The sequence below is a fragment of the Hippocampus bargibanti genome, linkage group LG19, assembly GCF_051943395.1.
Source record: "Hippocampus bargibanti isolate YZ-2025 linkage group LG19, ASM5194339v1, whole genome shotgun sequence".
NCBI lineage: Eukaryota > Metazoa > Chordata > Actinopteri > Syngnathiformes > Syngnathidae > Hippocampus > Hippocampus bargibanti.
Window position 1 is genome coordinate 12,177,457 of NC_142752.1, and position 19,233 is coordinate 12,196,689.

At 41.7% G+C, this 19,233-nt stretch overlaps 1 protein-coding gene across 1 annotated transcript; it reads left to right on the top strand.

The window, feature by feature from the left end:
- Positions 1-35: 35 nt before the first annotated feature.
- psmc6 (proteasome 26S subunit, ATPase 6) lies at positions 36-15,319 on the top strand. The gene is made up of 14 exons (XM_089022151.1): positions 36-167; positions 617-696; positions 1,140-1,179; positions 2,730-2,782; positions 2,864-2,931; positions 4,450-4,564; positions 4,924-5,011; positions 5,117-5,178; positions 5,257-5,380; positions 10,216-10,277; positions 13,685-13,805; positions 13,900-13,980; positions 14,773-14,844; positions 14,943-15,319. The coding sequence occupies exons 1-14, from the start codon at positions 83-85 to the stop codon at positions 15,059-15,061; spliced, it is 1,170 nt and encodes a 389-aa protein (XP_088878277.1). The 5' UTR covers positions 36-82; the 3' UTR covers positions 15,062-15,319.
- Positions 15,320-19,233: the final 3,914 nt, after the last annotated feature.

Below are 19,233 nucleotides of genomic sequence, written 5' to 3' on the forward strand. Positions count from 1 at the left end.
AAAAAAAAAAAAAAAAAAAAAAAAAAAAAAAAAAAAAAACAATCGATGACGATTGTGCATACCCAGAATCCATTGCAGCATCATGGCGGACAACAGGGAGAAAGCGCTACAAGATTACCGTAAAAAATTGCTGGAACACAAAGAAGTTGACGGACGGTTAAAAGAACGTAAGAAACAATTCAACGTGTACCTACTCGTTAGTCATTGTGTACACTTTGTGCATTGTGTTTTTATACATTATATTATCACATGATCGGTGTCTGTTAGCTGACTGGCTAGCTAGTGCTTTGTCATGCACTGAGCATCGTAGTACATATGAATGAGAGAACAGTACAGTATCGAAATGCTAACTCGGAGAAAACAAGCTCATTTATGTTGAATTTTATATACAGCTGTCGAATCGCAGTAACCCTCTATGCATTTATGAATGAAAATATACGTACAGAACGTCACGCCTCCGTCACCGTTTTTTATTCTAATATTATGTTAAGCAAATGTACAATTGCTAATCGGCTAGCCATCTTTCCACGAAGGCCTTCAATAGAAGTCATTTGCTTGTCTATTTATTTTGAAATAAAAACACTTGTCCCGTCGCCCAACCCCACTTTATTTTCAGTGAGAGAACAGTTGCGAGAACAAACCAAACAGTATGAAAAGTCAGAGAATGACCTCAAAGCTCTGCAGAGTGTTGGTCAGGTAAGAGTATTATTTGCACTTATTGCCCAGGAACTAATTCATTCCAACACAGTTTAATGGGTGAGAAAATGGCATTCAAATGTTTACATGGTGGTGTGTTAGGAATTTGACTGAGTGGTACAACTACATGCCAATGCAAATTGTGTTGACATGCTCCAATAGTGATCATACTGAAATGTACAATAACTTCTGATTATTCAAACACACCAGCGTCTATCTAGACTGCAATATGTTTTTAAATCTTGCTTTGTCTTGCTGTTATTTTATTGGACATTTCAAATTATGTCTGACAGAAATGTGACTCTGTAATATTGCCTCTTCACTGAAACACCATTTGCCAAAAATGTATCCAATGTAGTAATTAATTGACTGGCAAAATGGCAATTTTAATACATTGTAGTTGTTCATGAGGCTTAACCACATTAATGCTTCTATGTTTCCAGATTGTCGGAGAAGTCCTGAAACAGTTGACGGAAGAAAAATGTAAGCTTCTAGTTCTATAACATCAGGGGTGTTCACACGGCAACTTTTACTCCGGTGCAGCTCTGGGGCTGCACCACGTAGAGCAGGGGTCGGGAACCTTTTTGACTAAGAGAGCCATAAAAGTATAATATTTAGAAATGCCTTTCAGTGAGAGCCACAACACGCACGCGCACACCCGCGCGGCCACTTTTCAAAAAAAAAATGTCAGAATATATTATTTAAAGGATAACCGACGTCTCCGGACAAGTTGTGTCCGTAAAATTGCTTCAAATGACTTCTACTGAGCGTATTTTACAAAGATTCCACCGCAGATAGCTATATTTTACGTTTTAAGACTCGCGCTGAATATTCAGGAAGTCTTGTTTTTGAGTTGGTGACGAGTCCGTACGTGACGTCACTAAAGGACCGCCCTTTACCGTAAAAAAGACGCATTGTAGCGGTCCTTCCATCCTCGTCAATGTATTTTGCTGTACTTGTTTGATCTGGGGACCTCGTGTTGCACCCAAAAGCCGCCAGAAGGCCAGACTGAAAATGCCCAATTCGCAGCTCAATTTTTTTGCAGATTTGGACACCTTAAGTCATTTTTATTGGTGTTTTGCATTTGACCAAAAATATACTGTGTGTTTTGGGTATTTTAGATGCTATAAAACGTTTTTCTGGTGTCAGTTAAAAAACAAAAAAGTGACGTTGGTTGTCCATTAAAATAACTTTGTGATTGTACTCACCATTAACATGAATGGCTTTCCGTTTTCCTCATTATTGGTAAAAATCCAGCCACACGATCAGAATAAAAGTCAACTTGCCGGCTCCATCCGCGAAGTTAATGCTAGCTAGCCTGCACACGGCTCATTAGCTTCCACACTTGGTATGCAACAAACTTCTCACAGAAGTATATTGATTCTAACATTAACATGGGGCTTGTTAAAATGTCACTGACATTTGACTGTTTCATCGATGGTATTGTTTCATTGCAAATTATAATCAGAACCTTTTCTCTCCACAAATGTGAATCCTCTGTGTATTCAAGCTGAAGTGTACCTTGTTTTTACTCGTGGGGCTCATTCAAAGGGGCGTTTACCTGTCGACTGACGGCCAGTATCATCCAATCAAAATTGAGCTTTCCGCCAACTGCAGCCCCAACAGAAAATTAACAGAAAAAAGTGAGAATATGTATTTGGATATATCGGCGAGCCATATGCAATCATCAAAAGAGCCATATATGGCTCGCGAGCCATGGGTTCCAGACCCCTGCCGTAGAGCATGCACACGTTTAAAGTTATACAGAGGTAGCCAATGAAAACAGCTTAAATGGAGCAAATTTAACCCTGCTCAGAAGGTGGTTGAAACTCCAGAGTAAATGCGTGTTTGGGAGGCAGCACTCATATCGACCGCAGTGTTGATTTGTATGGAGAAGTATCAACCACGTTTTTTTTATATCCCGGAAAAAATACATCGGTGCAGCACTGATGCAAATGCGTGCCGTGTGAACAACCCTGTCATTGTGTCATTCATGTGATATTAATATTTGTATATTTTTTTTTAAATTACAGTTATTGTCAAGGCCACAAATGGTCCTCGTTACGTGGTTGGATGCCGCAGACAGGTAAGCACACAACATATTACTTATGAGTTCAAAGAACATTTAAGTTTTTTTTAATTTTAATGGTCTTCTCATGAAATCTAGTTGGACAAGTCACAGTTGAAACCAGGCACCAGAGTGGCTTTAGATATGACTACGCTGACTATAATGAGGTAAGGGGGAGTTATTACTTATTTGATGATAATTTCAAATGCATTCTGAAAAAAAAACACAGTAACTTATCGGAAAATATTTGACAGCTGATAATTATGGTTGGGTAAAAGAAAGCACTGGAACATAGTGATTGTTTGGTCGGACACTGAACAAATGCAGGAAGATTGTTTTATACTGCCGGCAGGGAAACGGAGCCATTCATGACCGACATCCAACGTCTGCAGCCCCCTGCCAAGCTATATATTGAGAGTACAGTGGTACCTCGGTTTACGAACACTTTAGCTAACGAACATTAAATTCGTGAGAATATAATCTTGGCATACGAACACAACAAACGCGGAGCGCCACAATGGCTGGCGGACTAGTTTTCGGCGGAAGAACACCAAACCACACGGCCGAACAGCGCCACCATGGTTGCCAGACTACTTTTCCTCACCCACATTCTCTGAGTGCATATGTGGCATACATGGTTTGTTATCAAGGATACTTTTGCTATTATGGGGCAGAAAAAGACCCCACCAAAGGCTAGTGGTCAGCCGAAGAGGACAAACAACAAAATTACGGTTGAGCAGAAGGAGATTATCGAGAAACACGAACAAGGTTTGCGTTTGTGTGACTTAGCGTCCCAATACCAATATGCTAAGTCAACCACTGCTACGTGTGGCTAAGGGTGTTTATCAACGACTATCACAAAGGTAAATAAAACAGCTTTATCATACTGTACAGTTTATTTCTTTAATTACAATACAAACACACATTTATTACACATAAAATACGGTATATTTTGTGTAGTTTTAAGGCTTAGAAAATTAGAAAGTAGAAAATTATGTTTTATGGGGACCTGGAAACATATTATTCTCATTTTTAATGGTTTTCTATGCGAAATTAATGTTTGGAAGACACACTTTTCGACTTACACACACTTTCTGTGTACAAATTAAGTTCGTAAGCTGAGGTATCACTGTATATGCAAATTTAGGTGATACATTAGTAAAACAGTCTTCTTGATTTGAATACCACACCCGTGGACGTCCTCAGCACCAGTATCCATAAACCAACAGAACATCGACATTTTAATGGGTTGTCTTTTCATGAACAGATAGATTTGTAACCTGGCTAATGAGCTCTTCCTGTGAAGGAGTTACAAAGTCCAAAATTCTGCCCAAGGCCTTCTCCTACCCGAGGATGACAGTTTAACAGACTGTCTGTTCACCTTAGATTGATCCCAGATTTTCTGTGTTTCCATTGTGGCCCTTGTGTTCGTCCAACTAACCATACAACAGCATGAAACTTTTAAATGTGATAACTTCGATTCTGTCTGTTCTCTATCACATCCACATGTAGAATTTAGATTCTGTTGTCTTTCTTGCACCGTTATGTGAGGCTTTGTTCCCAAATAATAATTACATGTGGTTTTAAATGTAGAAGATAGCAGTTTGACAGGAGTCAGCTTGAAACAAAATCGTATTTATCGGCTGATAACTCTTGGCTCATCAAGTGTTTTGTTTTTTTCCAAGGTACCTGCCCCGGGAGGTGGACCCTCTGGTGTACAATATGTCCCACGAAGACCCCGGCAGCGTCTCCTATTCTGAAATTGGTGGATTGTCAGAACAGATCCGAGAGCTGCGAGAGGTGAGACCATTCCTCTCCTCCTTTCTACATTACTGTCACAAAGCAAGTCTGACTTTATAGTGAGGAGGATAATTTAGAATCATGATGCCCTTGTTCTGATGAACATGAGTATGAGTTCTTACATGGCTATATTGAGGTCACATTTTTCCCTTCTCCCTGAAAGTCTTATAACTGCGGTAAAGAAAAATAAAACAACTCACAAAATGATGATCTGACCGATTTGGAGTATTTTAGCAAATACATGTCCTACACCGACACTTCTCAAAAGGTCCAGTGCTGTCATAAAAGTTAAAGGTTCCAAAAATTTAAATACGTTTTTTAATCCAGTTCGGTGTAATGATGTTTTGATTCTATGGCAGGTGATTGAGCTTCCCCTGACCAACCCCGAGCTTTTCCAACGAGTTGGAATCATCCCCCCAAAAGGCTGCCTGCTCTACGGCCCACCAGGTTTAAAGTCAATGCACTTGTTTCTTTCTGTTTTTATAAGTCCTTGGTGTATTTTTTATTTTTGACAAAATTGTTGGAATTTTGATGACTTTTTTTCCCTTGTAGGTACTGGGAAGACTCTTTTAGCCCGGGCGGTTGCAAGTCAACTGGACTGCAACTTCCTCAAGGTGAGTGTCCATCACGAGGTGGTCATGTGTAGTTGTCTTGCATTCATTCAGCACGTCAGCTTATGTTTTACCCCGCAGGTGGTGTCCAGCTCCATCGTTGACAAATATATCGGTGAGAGCGCCAGGCTCATCAGAGAAATGTTCAACTATGCCCGGGACCATCAGCCTTGTATTATCTTCATGGATGAGATTGATGCCATTGGTGAGAGAACCTTATTCTCAGCTGAATTTTTTTGGTATAAATGTATTCATTAATCTTTGCCCATACAGTGATACCTTGGCTTACGAACTTAATTGGTTCCCAGATAGTGTGTAAGGTGAAAAGTGTGTATTCCAAAAAATTCCCATCGGAAACCATTAAAATGAGAATAATCCGTTCCCAGGTCCCCATAAAACATAATTTTCTACTTTCTAATTTTCTAAGCCTTAAAACTACACAAAATATACCTTAATAAACTGTACTGTATTATAAAGTCGTTTTATTTAGCTTTGTGATGGTCGTTGATGGCTTGATGGAATGGAGTGGCTGGTTTCATCAGCATTAAACACTTGATGAGGAACGTAGCCTTCTTCTTTCAGCATCTTGAGGAATGATCTCTTGGAGGTGCTTTCTCTGTGATAATTTTACATAGTTCCTCATCAATTGTGTTCTGTTTAGCTGGGTTGATAGCTTTTTGCGTCAAGTGTACAGATGGCTTGTGCGGGTTATTTGTGGAGCCTGATTGAAAAGAGTCGACTGCCATTTTCTTTTTTGGACAACGGCCTCACTCTCTCTCTGTCTGTAACCTCTCCCCTCACTGCTACATTCTTGACCAATCACGTGGCTTTAACCAAAGACTGGGGGCGGGGAATAGAAGACAAAAGACGGCTGCCGTTTTCTTGTTAGAACGGGCTCGTTCGCAAACCACACATCACTCATTGTGGCGCTCCGTGTGTATCCCAATAAATGGTTTGTATGCCAAGGTAAAACTTTCATAAATTTAACGTTCGTAAACCGAAAAGTTCGTAAGCCAAGGGGTTCGTAAACCAAGGTATCACTGTATTTGCTTTTTAATTTGTTTAAAATCACTTAATATTTAGTCATATTTGTTGATGTTACCTACACTGACTGCCCATTCCATTGTGTTCATTTGCACATTTGAATAATATCCAGACTAGACACAGCACACAAAATATACTCTCGAAATAAAACGGTGGACATTATTTTTGCACAGATATCGATACACAGAGTCTAACATACAGTGAAGAAAATAAGTATTTGAACACCCTACTATTTTGCTACTTCTCCCACTTTGAAATTGTTGGAGGAAAGTGGCCTTCTCTCCTCCGCATGTTCGTTAATATCTGATGATGAGTATTTTGGTAATCCAAATAAAGGCTGGAGTCGACCAACAGTACCTTCGAAGGGGTTATTTGCAGCCCTATTTATATATCCCTAGGGATATATAAATAGGGCCGATACGACCAGTCAGACTTTAGTTCGCTGACGAAGCCTCTTGGATAGGAGTCGAAACGTCCGAAACCTTCAAATTTGTACAGATGACGGCTGAAGAAACCTTCTCATCGAAATACCTGTGTATTAAAGAACTTAGTCCACCCATTAGAAGTCCACCTGCACTCCATGTATCATCCTGAATCAGATGCACCTGTTTGAGGTCATTATCTGCGTAAAGGCACCCATCCACTCCATACAATCAGTAAGACTAACTTGTAACATGGCGAAGACCAAAGAGCTGTCTAAAGACACCAGAGACAAATTGTCCACCTCCATAAGGCTGGAAAGGGCTACGGAGCAATTGCCAGGCAGCTTGGTAAAAAAAAAGTCCACTGTAGTTAGAGAAGAAGCTAAACATGACCGTCAATCTCAATCTTAGTGGAGCCCCATGCAAGGTATCACCTCGTGGGATCTCAATGATTCTAAGAAAGGTGAGGAATCAGCCCAGAACTACACGACAATGACCCGAAAAGAGCTGGGACCACAGTTTCCAAGGGGACTAGGTAATACATGAAGACATCATGATTTCAAATCATGCATGGCACGAAAGGTTCCCCTGCTTAAACCAGCATATGTCAAGACGAGTTACGTTTCCATATGACCATATGGATGATACAGAGGAGTCATGGGAGAAAGTTTTGTGGTCCGATGAGACCAAAATAGAACTTTTTGGTCATCATTCCACGAAGCGTGTTTAATATATGTGAATAAGAGGGATCCAAGTGCAAGAGTGATGCGACAGGGAGAAGAGATAAAGAAGGTGGAGAATTTTAAATACTTGGACTGTACAGAGCAATGGAGAGTGTGGAAATGAGGTGAAGAAGCGTGTCCAGGCAGGCTGGAACGGCTGGAAAAAAATGTCAGGTGTGATGTGTGATAGAAGGGTTTCAGCTAGGATGAAAGGAAAAGTGTATAAAACCGTGGTGAGACCAGTCATAATGTTTGGACTGGAGACAGTGCCACTGAAGAAAAGACAGGAAGCAGAGCTGAAGATGTTGAGGTTTTCTTTGGGAGTGACCAGGTTGGATAGGATCAGGAAAGAGTACATTAGAAGGACAACTCATTTTGGAGGCTTTGGAGAGAAAGTCAGAGAGGCCAGACTGAGATGGTTTGGACATGTCCAGAGGAGAGAGAGTGACTATATTGGGAGAAGGATGCTGAGCCTTGAACTGCCAGGCAGGAGACCCAGAGGAAGACCAAAGAGTAGGTTTAAGGATGTTGTCGAAGAGGACATCAAGGTAGCTTGTGTGAGAGAAGAGGATGCACAAAACCGGACACTGATTCGCTGTGGCGACCCCTGAAGGGAAAAGACGAAAGGAAAAGAAGATTCCACGAAACGTGTTTGGAGGAAGAAGAATGAAGAGTACAATCCAAAGAACACCATCCCTACTGAGAAGCATGGGGGTGGTAGCATCATGCTTTGGGTGTGTGTTTCTGCACATGGGACAGGACGAGTGCACTGCATTAAAGAGAGGATGACTGGGGCCATGTATTGTGAGATTTTGGGGAACAACCTCCTTCCCTCAGTCAGAGCATTGAAGATGGGCCGTGGCTGGATCTTCCAACACGAAAACGACCCAAAGCACACAGCCAGGAAAACCAAGTAGTGGCTCCGTAAGAAACATCAAGGTTCTAGCATGGCCCAGCCAGTCTCCAGACCTGAACACAATCGAAACTCCTTTGAGGGAGCTCAAACTACGTCTTTCACAGCGACAGCCCAGAAACCTGACTGATCGAGAGATCTGTGTGGAGGAGTGGGCCAAGATCCCTCCTGCAGTGAGTGGGAAACATTTGGACTCTGTAATAGCAAACAAATGCTACTGTACCAATATTAACATTCATTTTTTTCAGGTTTTCAAATACAGTGATAGCTGCAAATACAGCTTACGAACGCATTGGCTAACGAACTTTTAGGCTTGCGAACGTTAAATTCACGAGAATTTAATCTTGACATATAAACTATTTTTCAGGATACACACGGAGCGCCACAATGAGTGATGTGTCGTTCGCGAACGAGCCCGTTCTCCTAACAAGGAAATGGCAGCCGACCTTTTTTCGTCCTCTATTCCCCGCCCGCTGTCTTCGCTAAAGCCGCACATGATTGGTCAAGAACACAGCAGGGGGGTTACAGAAACAGAGCTGCAAATAAAAATAGATAGGCAGACGAGAGAGAGAGTGAGAAAATGGATAAAAAACAGTGAAATTTTGACTCCTTTCAACTTTATTGATAGTTCAAAGACAGTGTATAGATTGCAAGATTAAAATATCCCATCAATCACGCTCCACAAATAACCCACACAAGCCATTTGTACACTTGATGGAAAAAGCTATCAACCCAGCTAAACAGAACACAATTGATGAGGAACTCTGTAAAATTATCGCAGAGAAAGCACGGCAACTTCACTCGCATATCGTCAAGAGGCAACCTGGAAGTTCGTCATTCATTGATGATTTCAAGACTAGCCACAGATGGTTCGAGAACTTTATACTTCGTACAGGGATTCATAGTGTCATTCGTCATGGTGAGGCAGCCAGTTCTGACGATAAAGCTGCCAAAGCTTACAAGGAATCATTCCTCAAGATGGCCTCTCCATTCTATCAAGCCATCAACGACCATCACAAAGTAAATAAAACGACTTTATTATAAAGAACAGTTTATTTCTTTAATTACAACACCATAGCACATTTATTATACATAAAGTAAGGTTTATTTTGTGTAGTTTTAAGGCTTAGAAAATTAGAAAGTAGAAAATTATGTTTTGGGGACCTGGGAATTGATTATTCTCATTTTGATGGTTTCCTATTGGAAATTAATGTTTGGGATACACACTTTTCGCCTTACACACTGTCTGGGAACCAATTAAGTTCGTAAGCCAAGGTATCACTGTACGTATTTGCAACTGTATCACACAAATAACATCATGCATGATTTCTGGATTTTTGTTTTTAGTTTATCTCTTTCACAGTGGACATGTATCTACGGTGAAAATTTCAGCCCCCTCCATGATTTCTAAGTGGGAGAATTAGCAAAATAGCAGGCTGTTCAAGTACTTATTATATTCACTGTAGAATAGTACTACATTGTCCAACATATTGGATGTGGCAGCACCCCTCTACTCTCATGTGCTTCAAGTTGAGCCAATTTAGCCAAGTGACAAACTGCAAGGTTTCGACATGTAAATGTTCATAATGTACCTATTTTAGGACGATCAGAAGTAGATTTTAATCACCCCATGTTTTACTGAGCAATGTTTTCTCCAGTAACGTAGGACTTGGTTTGACTGAGTCATGATTTATTTGACTTGCTTGAAATGTGGTGGTTGGTGAGTGGGATCCCCCTCACCCCCCTCAGTGACTTGGGTCTTACTTGAGACTTGAAGGTTAGGACTTGAGACTGACTTGTGACCTACTTCTGAAAAACAAATACTTTGAAATATGTTCTGTCAAATCAATATTATTCATTCTCTACCTAAATAGACTCAAGTTTGGGTGTACTCTGCGTGCCAAGTCAAATTTTAACTGTTGTACGTTGTTCTCTGTAGGTGGTCGACGTTTCTCTGAGGGAACCTCTGCTGACAGAGAGATTCAGAGGACTTTGATGGAGGTGAACACTGTGGTGTTTTGACCTTTGCACATAACAACAGTATGATCAGGGATGAGAATTTTCTGCAGATTGGTGGATTTCCGTCTTTTTCAGACCAAAATGACCAGATAAAACTAAATATGTATTCTCGCTTTTTCGCTGTTCATTTCCTGTTTTGGCGTGTGTTGGCGGAAAGCGCCATTTTGATTGGATGATACTGACGCCGGTTGGCGGAAAGCGCCATTTTGATTGGGTGATCTTGACTTAGATTCCGTTGATGTCGAAACCGGTAAACGTCCCCTTTTGAATAAGCGGATGGGTAAAGAAAACAATCACATTGATTTGCCTTTGTGGAGAGAACCGGTCCTAATTTGATAGACTCTAGTTTGCAATGAAACAATACCATCGATGAAACAGTCGAAAGTCAGTGGCACTATGACAAGCCCCATGCTAACGTTAGCATCAATATACTTCTGTGAGAGGCAGCAGTAAGCAAGCGTGCAAGCTAATGAGCAGTGTGCAGGCCAGCTAGCAATAACCTTTGCGTATGTACACGGAAAGTTGACTTTTATTCCGATAGTTTGGCTGGATTTTTACCAATCATGAGGAAGAGACCATTCATATTAATGGTGAGTACAGTGATACCTCTGTTTACAAACCCCTTGGCTTACGAACTTTTCGGTTTACGAACGTTTAATTTATGAACATTTTACCTTGGCATACAAACCATTTTTCGGGATACACACGGACCTGCCACAATGAGTGATGTGTTGTTCGCGAACGAGCCCGTTCTAACAAGAAAATGGCGGCCGGCTTCATTTGGTCCTCTATTCCCCGCCCCCAGTCGTCAGGAGGATGTGGGGGGTTTACAGACAGAGAGAGAGAGTGAAGCCATTCTCCAAAAAAGAAAATGGCCGCCGACATTTTTTTGGTCTTCTATTCCCCACCCCCAGTCTTTGGTTAGAGCCATGTGATTGGTTAAGAACGCACCGTGAGGGGAGGTGGTTTAAACATTAAAAAGACAGGCAGATGGCAGAGAGAGTGTGACAAAATGGATAGAAAACACAGAAATTTGGACTCGTTTCAACTTTGATAGTTCAAAAGCAGAGTGTAGACTGCAAGGTTAAAATTCCCATCAATCAGGCTCCACAAATATCCCACACAAGGCATCTGTACACTTGATGCAAAAAGCTATCAACCCAGGTAAACAGAACACAATTGATGAGGAGCAAGGTAAAATGATCGCAGAGAAAGCACCAACAAGGGATCATTCCTCAAGATGGTGAAAGAAGAAGGCTACGTTCCTCATCAAGTGTTTAATGCTGATGAAACCGGCCACTCCATTCCATCAAGCCACGAACGGCCGTCACAAAGGTAAATAAAACGACAGTACAGTTTATTTATTTAATTAAAATACCATAGCACATTTATTATACATAAAATAAGGTATATTTTGTGTAGGTTTAAGGCATAGAAATTTAGAAAGTAGAAAATTATGTATTATGGGGACCTGGGATCGGATTATTCTCATTTTAATGGTTTCCTATGGGAAATTAAATTTTGGGATACACACTTTTCGCCTTACACATTCTGTCTGGGAACCAATTAAGTTCGTAAGCCAAGGTATCAGTGTATTTAGGTGAACACTGTGGTGTTTTGACCTTTGCACATAACAACAGTATGATCAGGGATGAGAATTTTCTGCAGATTGGTGGATTTCCGTCTTTTTCAGACCAAAATGACCAGATAAAACTAAATATGTATTCTCGCTTTTTCGCTGTTCATTTCCTGTTTTGGCGTGTGTTGGCGGAAAGCGCCATTTTGATTGGATGATACTGACGCCGGTTGGCGGAAAGCGCCATTTTGATTGGGTGATCTTGACTTAGATTCCGTTGATGTCGAAACCGGTAAACGTCCCCTTTTGAATAAGCGGATGGGTAAAGAAAACAATCACATTGATTTGCCTTTGTGGAGAGAACCGGTCCTAATTTGATAGACTCTAGTTTGCAATGAAACAATACCATCGATGAAACAGTCGAAAGTCAGTGGCACTATGACAAGCCCCATGCTAACGTTAGCATCAATATACTTCTGTGAGAGGCAGCAGTAAGCAAGCGTGCAAGCTAATGAGCAGTGTGCAGGCCAGCTAGCAATAACCTTTGCGTATGTACACGGAAAGTTGACTTTTATTCCGATAGTTTGGCTGGATTTTTACCAATCATGAGGAAGAGACCATTCATATTAATGGTGAGTACAGTGATACCTCTGTTTACAAACCCCTTGGCTTACGAACTTTTCGGTTTACGAACGTTTAATTTATGAACATTTTACCTTGGCATACAAACCATTTTTCGGGATACACACGGACCTGCCACAATGAGTGATGTGTTGTTCGCGAACGAGCCCGTTCTAACAAGAAAATGGCGGCCGGCTTCATTTGGTCCTCTATTCCCCGCCCCCAGTCGTCAGGAGGATGTGGGGGGTTTACAGACAGAGAGAGAGAGTGAAGCCATTCTCCAAAAAAGAAAATGGCCGCCGACATTTTTTTGGTCTTCTATTCCCCACCCCCAGTCTTTGGTTAGAGCCATGTGATTGGTTAAGAACGCACCGTGAGGGGAGGTGGTTTAAACATTAAAAAGACAGGCAGATGGCAGAGAGAGTGTGACAAAATGGATAGAAAACACAGAAATTTGGACTCGTTTCAACTTTGATAGTTCAAAAGCAGAGTGTAGACTGCAAGGTTAAAATTCCCATCAATCAGGCTCCACAAATATCCCACACAAGGCATCTGTACACTTGATGCAAAAAGCTATCAACCCAGGTAAACAGAACACAATTGATGAGGAGCAAGGTAAAATGATCGCAGAGAAAGCACCAACAAGGGATCATTCCTCAAGATGGTGAAAGAAGAAGGCTACGTTCCTCATCAAGTGTTTAATGCTGATGAAACCGGCCACTCCATTCCATCAAGCCATGAACGGCCGTCACAAAGGTAAATAAAACGACAGTACAGTTTATTTATTTAATTAAAATACCATAGCACATTTATTATACATAAAATAAGGTATATTTTGTGTAGGTTTAAGGCATAGAAATTTAGAAAGTAGAAAATTATGTATTATGGGGACCTGGGATCGGATTATTCTCATTTTAATGGTTTCCTATGGGAAATTAAATTTTGGGATACACACTTTTCGCCTTACACATTCTGTCTGGGAACCAATTAAGTTCGTAAGCCAAGGTATCACCATATCCCTTGTTGATGATTTTGCTGAGTTTCAGGGCATTGCATGATGTCGGACTGATGTATTAACAAAAGTTCTGAAAGTTCAGTTTGAGTCCATATTGCCTTGTGTTTACCAAGAGCCATGTGAGGCTGTAGGTGACTGAGATCAAGACTGTAAAACGGATCATTTGTTTCTCGCCAGCTGCTGAACCAGATGGACGGATTTGACACACTACACAGAGTCAAGATGATCATGGCAACCAACAGACCTGACACTCTGGACCCCGCCCTGCTACGACCAGGCCGACTTGACCGCAAAATCCGTAAGATATACTTTGAAGTGTATTTTTTTTTTTTTTTACATTTTATTTGTACATGCAAATGTCGGCTGACGAATGTCATCACCTGCTTTAAAAGACATTGAGCTGCCCAACGAACAGGCTCGCCTGGACATCCTCAAAATCCACTCCAGTCCCATTACCAAACATGGAGAAATAGGTGAGAAAAAACATCACACTAATAACCGTGTCTGAAACTCATGACAAAAAGTTAGCGGACACCCGGGCAGACAACTCTGAAAAGTTGTCTGCCCCATTTTTCACAACTTGAAACACAATGAGACAACTCATTGCAAAAAAAAATAATAATAACATTGTTGCGAGGTATAAAGGATTGTTTTAATTAAGGAAATACCTACCACAAATGCTCACTTGCTTAATTTATGGTAAATATCCCTTGCTGAAGATTTTGTTCGTTGTCGTTTGTCGTTATGGTGCACAATGCAATGTTTGCGTTGCGTTGTCTGCTCAAAGCCACGTGGACTCCTCTTTGTAAGCGGCTTTCAAAACTCTCAAGTACACTTTTCAGTCACGCTATAGTCCGAAGCGCGAAACCTGGCACGGCAGCCAATCAGAAGCCTGTTTCGTGCATCGGACTATACCGTGACTGTAAAGTGTACTTGAAAGTGTTGAAAGGCACTTAGAAAGCGGAGTCCACGTGGCTTGTAGTGGTTTGCTTGTAGCTTTTGCTTAATTAAACAAAACAAACGTTTGATTTGAAAAAAAAAAATTCTCCAAGAAGTTGTAAGCTACCCGGGCCGAGATGTTTTGAAAGTTGTACGCCCGACGTAAAAGTTGTACGCCCCGGGACTCCGGGCAGACGTTATTTCAAACACTGCTAGTAATGTTTGTCTTTGTTTGCGAGACTAATAAAGGCAAATCCAATCCAAACCCAAATCACTTATTGAAAGCGAATTAATCCCTGTTGTTGAAAATGCCTTTTTCTGTTCAGATTTTGAAGCTATTGTCAAACTCTCCGATGGTTTCAATGGAGCCGATTTAAGAAACGTTTGCACAGAAGCAGGTTAGACAATGCGCATCATTCGTTTTAGCAGTTTAGACAATCCCCTATTGATGAGTATGACCATAACCTTTGTTCATGTGGACTTCATACGTGTGCAGGTTTGTTTGCTATCCGCTCCGACAGAGAATACGTCACCCAAGAGGACTTCATGAAAGCCGTGCGAAAAGTGGCCGATTCAAAGAAGCTGGAGTCCAAGCTTGACTACAAGCCTGTATAGATCTTCATTTTTTTTTTGTTATCTCAACTTCTTGGATTTGCTGTTGTATACATATGGCCCCAAAGAAAAAAAAAAATTCTTTGTTTGTTGGAGCAGCATTTGCATAAAGTATATCGTCATCCACCAAAAGAGACTTCTATGCTGTCTTTTAGTGTCCACTGTAATGAAATCTGATCTCTTTTGGTGTCCCACAGAACAACACCTGTGTAAAACAAAAACAAAAAACTTTATATGGCAATAAACCATTGTTAAAAATCACTTATTTTCCAATATATTTCATTTCATAAACATGTAACAGCAGTTTATTTAAAAGAGTATAAACTTAATCTCTGTTTTCAGTGCAAATGGTGTTTTTAATTGCAGGACAACCAACACCTCCGGACAAGTTGCGTCCATAATTTGTAAAATCACTTCAAATGACTTCTACTGAGTAGATTTTAGAAAGATTCCACCACATACAGCTATATTTTACGTTTTAAGACTCGCACTGAATATTCAGGAAGTCTTGTTTTTGAGTTGATGACGATGCCTGAAGTGACATCACATTTGGAACGCCCCTGACTGAGAAAGCGACACATAATGCATTTTGGGTACTTTTCTTCATCTGAAAAAAACCATGTTGATTGCGAAATTAGAAGGAAAACTACATAAATAACATGATGGTGAATCGTTGCGTGTCGCAGCCAATTGCGGTAACACGCATAAAGAAGGTGTTAATTGACATAAATTCCAAGCGGTCAAATCAGCCCATTTCCAACGGAGCTTGCGTGCCATCTTGTACATTTTCTGGGCGCCAGATCTTCACCGGTTTCATCGCTTGCAGACGGCTCCAATTGATAACGGAAGGACTTCTCTAATCGATTGCAAACATTTATGCTTTCCACTTCAGAACTATTTGAATCATATTCATAATTGGATGAGGAACCAGAAAGCATCTTCTCCGAATCTGAACTCTCTGAAGCCATTTTTTTTTCTTCTGGAGCAAGGCAGTGTGTGACCAATAGTGACGTCACGAACAAGGGGGCGGGACTTTCTGAACCTGCCCACTTCCGACCTCATTTTGTGGCAGTTTTGGGACACTTTAAGTCATTTTTATTGGTGTTTTGCATTTGACATTTTTTTGTGTGACTAATGACAAAAAAAAATGTGTCGGTTGTCCTTTAAACGTGATTCTGAATGATACTGTACATATTTTTGAATCCAATCACCAACGTCAACACAATGTATAAAGAAATAACCATAGCTCTTCAATTTAGAATTGAAAAATCACAGGAAGAAAAAAAGATTTTACCATCGTTAATAAGGGCAGACAAATAAATGTTCATATCTCATGAACTAGTGCTGGAGAAAGGAGAAATATAAACGTCGTAATGTGTGTAATAGCTACACAAAATATTCTCACAATTGTAAAAACAATAGACACTAACTACAATCTTCCTCAGTCACAAAAGTACAATTCAAGCCAATTCTAAATTACGACAGCATTGAGTCAAACCGGCAATCAACTCCATTAGCATGTTGCTAAAATGTTATTAAACAGTGATACCTTGGCTTACGAACGTAATTGTTTCCCAGACTGTGTAAGGCGATAAATGTCTCCCAAAAATTAATTTCCCATAGGGAACCATTAAAATGAGAATAATCCGTTCCCAGGTCCCAATAAAACATAATTTAGCCTTCTTTCACAATTTTAAAGAATGATCCCATGTAGGTGCTTGTTCTGCAATAATTTTACCTAGTATCAGAATCATCTTTATTGCCAAGTATGTAGAACACACAAGGAATTTGTTTCCGGTAGAACACGCTGCACTAGTATCGTCGTAAAAAAAAAACTGCTAAGTGGCACTATACAGTTCCATTTTGGCTACTGTTGAAGAGTTCAAAGAGTTAATGGCTTGGGGGAAGAAGCTGTTTAAATGTCTGCTGGATTTGGTGCGCATGGATCGGTAGCGCCTGCCTGAGGGGAGTAGCTGGAAAAGGTGGTGGGCAGGGTGCGGAGGGTCCAGTAGGATTTTCCGCGCCCTTGTTCGGATTCTTGCAGTGTGCAAGTCCTCGAGGGTGGGTAGGGCGGTGCCAATGATTTTTTTCCGCCGTCCTAACCGTCCGTTGAAGTCGGATTTTGTCCATTTTTGTGGCGGCCCCGAACCAAACGGTGATGGAAGAACACAGGATGGATTCGATGACAGCCGTGTAGAAATGTTGCAGCACCTCCTGTGGCAGGCCATGCTTCTTTAGCAGCCTCAGGAAGTACATTCTCTGTTGGGCCTTTTTCAGGATAGAGTTGGTGTTGACCTCCCACTTCATGTCCTGGGAGACTGTGATTCCCAGGAACTTGAAGGTCTCAACGGTTGACACCAGGCAGTTGGATAGTGTGAGGGGTAGGTGTGGTGATGGATGTTTCCTGAAGTCCACGATCATCTCAACTGTCTTGAGCGTGTTCAGCTCCAGGTTGTGACGGCTGCACCAGAGCTCCAGCTGCTCCACTTGTTGTCGGTACGCAGACTCGTCGGCGTCTTTGATGAGACCGATGACCGTGGTGTCGTCTGCGAACTTTATGAATTTGACAGCTGGGTGCGTTGAGGTGCAGTCGTTCGTGTAGAGAGAGAAGAGCAATGGAGAGAGGATGCATCCCTGCGGGGCTCCAGTGCTCGTGGTTCGTGTTGTGGATGATATATTTCCCAGTCTGACCTGTTGTGTCCGTCCTGTCAGGAAGCTGAGGGTCCACTGGCAGATCGTGGGGGACACACCAAGCTGGAGAACTTTGGGGATGAGGAGTTCTGGGATGATGGTATTGAACGCAGAGCTGTAGTCCACAAACAGGATCCTTGCGTAGGTTCCTGTGTTGTCAAGGTGGTCGAGGATGTGGTGCAGTCCGATGTTGACTGCATCCTCCACAGACCTGTTTGCCCGGTAGGCAAACTGAAGAGGATCTAGCAGAGGTCCGGTGATGTTCTTTAGGTGGTTCAGCACGAGGCGTTCAAAGGACTTCATGACCACAGACGTCAGAGCGACAGGTCTATAGTCGTTCAATCCCGAGGGTGCTGGTTTCTTTGGAACTGGGACGATAGTAGACTGTTTGAAGCAGGATGGGACTTCACACTGCTCCAGAGATCTGTTGAAGATTTGTGTGAAGACCGGAGCCAGCTGGTCAGCGCAGACTCTCAGGCAGGAGGGGGACACTCTGTCAGGTCCTGCAGCTTTCTTGATCTTCTGCTGCTTGAAGAGCCGTCTAACGTCCAGTTCGTGGATCTGTAGGGCAGAGGGCGGAGATACGGTAGTTTCTGGTAATGGTGGGCAGACCGGGGAAATGGTGGTGTCCTTTTCAAATCGGCAAAAGTATGTATTTAACTCATCAGCCATACCATTGTTGTACACTGCTTGGGGGGAAGGTAAACGATAATTTGTTATTGCTTTCAGGCCATTCCACACCGATGCAGAGTCGTTAGCGGAGAACTGTTTGTTAAGCCTCTCCGCATAACGTTTCTTTGCGATGTTAATTTCCTTCGTCAGCCTGTTTCGGGCGAGTTTGTAAACTGCTCGATCGCCGCTTTTAAATGCGGATTCTTTCTCTTTCCTAAGCTGCCTGAGTTTGGGAGTGAACCATGGCTTGTTATTGTTGACTGAGCGGAAGGACTTTGTTGGTACACACATGTCCTCACAGAAACTGATGTATGATGTTACAGTGACTGTTTATTCATCCAATGTGCCCGTTGAAGTATCAAAGACGCTCCAATCAGTGCAGTCTAAGCATTCTTGTAGCAATAACTTTGCTTCATCTGTCCATGTTTTAACTGTCTTGACTACCGGTTTTACACATTTGAGTTTCTGTTTGTATGTGGGAATTAAGTGGATTAAATAGTGGTCAGAAAGACCCAATGCTGCATGCGCAACAGACCGGTATGCGCCTTTGAGTGCTGTGTAACAATGATCTAGAATGTTTTCTCCTCTGGTGAAACAGTCAATATGCTGCTTATATTTGGGGAGTTCACGGTTTAAGCGTGTTTGATTAAAATCGCCCAAAATGATCAGGGGTGATTCTGGATATTTTAGCTCGAGATGGTTTACATGGTCCGCTAGCGTTTGTATACACGCGTTAGCATTAGCTTGTGGCGCGATGTACACGGCAACGAGAATAGTACCTCATCAATTGTGTTCTGTTTAGCTGGGTGATA